This window comes from Hyalella azteca, unplaced genomic scaffold, assembly GCF_000764305.2.
Source record: "Hyalella azteca isolate HAZT.00-mixed unplaced genomic scaffold, Hazt_2.0.2 contig14404, whole genome shotgun sequence".
NCBI lineage: Eukaryota > Metazoa > Arthropoda > Malacostraca > Amphipoda > Hyalellidae > Hyalella > Hyalella azteca.
Window position 1 is genome coordinate 5,770 of NW_025944291.1, and position 5,106 is coordinate 10,875.

The 5,106-nt window shown below is 38.1% G+C and overlaps 1 protein-coding gene across 1 annotated transcript; it reads left to right on the forward strand.

The window, feature by feature from the left end:
* The first annotated feature begins 268 nt into the window (after positions 1–268).
* Positions 269–4,588, forward strand: LOC108673714 (galactoside 2-alpha-L-fucosyltransferase Sec1-like). The gene is made up of 4 exons (XM_018161582.2): positions 269–355; positions 1,224–1,340; positions 3,409–3,580; positions 4,216–4,588. The coding sequence occupies exons 2-4, from the start codon at positions 1,329–1,331 to the stop codon at positions 4,419–4,421; spliced, it is 390 nt and encodes a 129-aa protein (XP_018017071.2). The 5' UTR covers positions 269–355; positions 1,224–1,328; the 3' UTR covers positions 4,422–4,588.
* The last annotated feature ends 518 nt before the right edge of the window (positions 4,589–5,106 follow it).

Here is a 5,106-nt window from a genome sequence, read left to right on the forward strand (position 1 = left end):
ATTCAAGACTCGTGGTGTCAGAAGCACCTCCAGGGCAGATCTCTGCCTAGGATAAATAACGTTATGTGTTCATGTACACAGTTGATCAATGATTTTTAGAACGTCTTGAGATGAATATCATACGAAAGCGTCGCATAATCAATTGATAATCATTGGTTCGTAGGTGCAACCTGTTAATCGATAATTAAAATTAACTAATTAATTCAACAATTAATCTCAGTTAATCATTAATATAATCTGGTTTTTAATCAATGGGATTGTTTTTACAGATTATCCTGTAGAAATAACTTCTTTCGCTGCGTACCGAGATGAACTTCGTAAAGAATTCGAATTTCATGATGGAATTCAGAAAAAGGTGAAAATATTGGGATTTCATGAGAAGGATTGCATCGGTTTATTTGTAAAGTATATTCTATTTAATTGTTTATGAGTCTACTCTGTATATATACTTATCAGTACCATATCGTTGTCAAGTCTAAATAAGCGCTATGAACAAAGATTCCCGAAATGCGAAAGCTGCACTTTAGTTTGCTTTGTAAAGGCTGACAGAACTTTTCGAAACAATTCTCAGCAATGTTGAGTTAACCAGCATGATGAATTAAATTAAATCAATTAAATTTTCCAAATCAATCTCATAAGTATATCTCTGAAAAGGTTGCAAGTATTAAAACACTCATGCATGGACATACATATGTTCCTGATTTTGTAACGTTGTTTGCACAATAAATAACATACATGCTCTACTTGAATTGCTGTTGGTTGTTCGATCGGATATAACCGAGGTACTCCACTATAATCACTCAGAAATGTTTGTTCATTCTCACTAATTGTTTGTTCATTCTCAGTAACTTATGCCCTCTGCTTAAATCTCTCATGAGGCAATTTAGGAGCAAAAAGACACCGCAGTTACGTGTTGAAATTATTTCATCGATATAAATCACACACTCACATTATATATCAGCGATGTACAACATTGTACAAATTCTTCAACAAAATAGTCGCTATTTTTACAAGCCTCTGTCAACATTGCCCTAATTTTTCATTGAAAATTCATAATTTTTACAAGCTTATGTAAACATTGTAAAATTTTTTATTAAAAATGTCATTATTTTCAAATGCATATGACAACATTGCTTCAATTTTCAATTGAAAAGGTCGCCTTTTTTACAGGCTTATGACAACATTGCCTTACTTTTCCATTACAAAAGATGATATTTTTACAGGCCTATGACCGCCTCGCCGCAGTCGCCTCTAGCGCTACAAAGGAAGATCCGTCGAAACCTTTGGTCTTCGTGGGCGTTCACGTCAGACTCACTGATTATCCGAACATGATGTCTACAGTGCGTATAATAACTAATCTATGGATATTTATTGTACGTTTAATAATTAATCAATTTATACTTTTGGAACAAATAATAACCAGATCAGCCGCCATACATATTTTTTATCTTTCTTTTTCTCTCTCATTCTTCTAGTCACATATTTCCGACTACACACAGCAATCCCCCTATTCTGGCCTAGTCCTGTGTGTGTCATTACAGTGTTTAAAACAATCTTACACCTAGCCATAAATAACCTAATCGAACTCAACTAAATCCAGCCTAACCTAACCTAACTTAACCAAACCTAAACTAACCTAACCTGTCCTAACCTAACATTACCTAACATAACCTTTCCTAAACTAGCCTAACCAGACTTATTTTGACCTAACCTGACGTAACTTAACCTAAACTAACCTATCCTATCCAGAACCTCTACCGCTACAAAATGTCATATATCAGGTGCAGGTGTTTCACCACTTATCACAAGATACCAAATGGAAATTAAACCAGCACAAGGGCTGTCACTCGAGACCCTGTTGCTGGACCATCTAGTGCTCCAACTGATGGACCTTAACTAGCGGAAGTTAATTAAAGTATAGACTTTGTCACTGAAAATTTTTTTTTAATCTATAATCATAGAAAAATATGTCTACTTTGCATTACAGTACAACATTGCAAATGGAAAAAATATAAAAGATATGCAAATTATCATTTAAATTATTATATGCCTCATCATGAATGAGTGCCATGTGAAATAACGATATGTAGCAAAAACAATCTTAATTGCCGAGCCCACGAGCGGAATTGTCAATGATGAATACGTCTCAATTTATATTACATGTCTGTAACCTAAAAACAAAATAGACATCCAATCATTAAGCGGTTCGTCTCGTTATGTCTCGTTATAAATGATATAAATTCCGGGAAATTTTCAACATCCGATGTTAACCGGGACGTCTCGTCTCGCCTCGGTATCGGCCCGGAATTCCTACGGATTGCTAAAATTTGTCCCGAATTTTATTGCGAACCGGGACAAAGCTTCTTGTCTCGTCTCGTTTCGTCTCGTATGGAAAAAGTTCCAAACGCAGGAGTCTAACCCCGAGCTCACCACTCGGGGACCCTACGAGGGGATTTTTGTTCTCTTTTCGTGTAAAGTTTTTACAATCCTGGTCGTTACCGAGTTAAAAGACCTTAAAAAAACATAAAAAGCAGTTACGGACCGGGCTGATTGGGCTACGCACGACAAATACATGGCACGGAGCAATATTAATGTTTCAAGAAAACCATTTTCCACGGCACTTTTGAGATTTTTTCTTTCGTAATGTAAATGATAAAGAGACGAAGCAGGGAACCATATAAGAATGATGTATCTAAGTTAAAATTGAGTTGCCCAAAATTGCATAAAAAGTAAAAAAAAATATAATTTTTGGTCTATTTTTGAATATCAAGTTTCTTAAAGAAATGATATTTTGAAAATAAGTGAAATACTCAGTAATTAGCGCGATTTTATCCTCTGTTGATAGCAATTTTCAGGAAGCTTCCAAAAAATACGCAGTTATCACAATAATGAGTGTAAATCGTGAGTGGGAATCATTAGTGTAAATTATGAGTTTGAATCATGAGTGTGTATCACGAGTGTGAATCATGAGTGTTAATCATGATTGCTAATCATGAGTGTGAATCATGAGTGTAAATCATGAGTGTAAATCATGATTGTTAATGATTGTGAATCATGAGTGTAAATCATGAGTGTAAATCATACTTATTAATGAGTGTGAATCAAGATTGGAATCATGGGTGTGAAGTATGAGTGTGAATCATGAGTGTAAATCAAGAGGGTAAATCACGAGTGTGAATCATGAGCGTGAATCATGAGTGTGAATCCTGGGTGTGAATCAAGGGCGTGAATCATGAGTGTGAATCAAGGGCGTGAATCATGAGTGTGAATCAAGGGCGTGAATCATGAGTGTGAATCAAGGGCATGAATCATGAGTGTGAATCAAGGGCGTGAATCATGAGTGTGAATCGTGGGCGTGAATCATGAGTGTGAATCATGAGTATGAATTGTCATTCGTTACTCCCACAGGTATTCTCCGTGGACGATCTCGACAAATCCTACGAAGGATATCTTCGTCGGGCGTTCAACTTCTTTACGGCGAGGTTCGACAACGTCATTTTTGTCATCACGTCGGATGACGTCGTCACCACCACTAGCATGACGAAAAAACTTGCTTTTCCTAACACATTTGTGTCGCAAGGTGATTGGGAAGTCACATGCGCTGAATGGTAGTGCGCTGATATGAATGATAATCAGAGGTGGCGATCCATCGTGGCCTGGGACTGCTACATCTCAAACAAATACTAAGGACGGGGTAATAAGGGACACCCCCCTGGAGTAATAACTTAACAAGTAACAACTAACATGTTGACACTAGAAACAGGCTGAGGTTGTCAACACTGCACCGAAATCTTTGTACAGTTTTATTCTGCAATTTATATTATGTATGTATCATGCTGGTTTTTAAATAATATTTAATACCATTAAGTAAAATCTAAAGGCTTCATCTATAAATGTAGCGGTAGCGCTGTAGCGACAAAACCTCGTGTCGCTACTTAAATATGTAGCGGGCGCTACCGCTACCGCTACAAATGCTTAAATATAGCGCCGCTACCGCTACTGAAAATGTAGCGGCCGCTACATGTAGCGCGCTACTGCCCACCTATGATACCTACACAACTCCTAATACCTACATAACCCCTAATACCTACACAACCCCTAATACCTACACAACCCCTAATACCTACACAACCCCTAATACCTACACAACCCCTAATACCTACACAACCCCTAATACCTACACAACTCTATTGAACCTTCCCTTCCTCCCCATAGGGTCGGCCGCGGAGGACATGCATTTGTTGACCCTCTGCAACCACACCATCATCACGTTCGGAACATACGGGTTCTGGGCAGGGTTTCTGAACCCGGGCTTGACCGCATACCCAGACCTGAATTATACAGGGGCTACGTATGTGACGTCCCGGCATTTCTATGAGGCTGCTTATCTCGACGATTTTGTGCCGATCTTGTATAGGTGACGATATTTATATGAAGAATATCATAATGAATTCTGGGACCATTCATTTCGTCGTGCCTTCTCGTTAAGATGGCGATGTAACTTATTGTTTAATGGGCCAGTCCTCTCGTTGCGCCTTCTCATTAAGGTGGCGATGTCACTTTTGATTAATGGGGCCAGTCCTCTCGTTGCGCCTTCTCATTAAGGTGGCGATGTAACTTATGTCTTCGTTTCCATTAGCGTGGAAGTTTTTATACAAATCATTCTATCAGGTTAAACTTTGGACAACTGTCACCTTGAACGAAAACCAAACAAAATTACATTTTGAAGTGTGCCCTAGTGTGTAAACGTCAAACGTTGACCAAGGCAACTTTGTCTCATGGATTTGCACGTGTGATATGAGTCACGGCCCACTCATGACTCATGGAGCGGAATGGAAAAGTTCAGCTTCTGCAGTAATTTCCTCGATCCACCTCTATGTTGCGTTTCTTTATGTGCAACAATCCTTGCAAACCCTTGAAAAGTCGCACAAGGTGATAAATTTTGATTAAAAAAAATAAATGCATATTCTCATTCTCTGAAGTATAAGATTTATAAATAAAATGGATAAAGTAGACATGTGAGCGACTCTGGACTTTAGACTCTGGATCTTTTGAGAAATACTTTAACGGTGAACGTTTTCCTTATGTACAAAAAATTACTTGCTT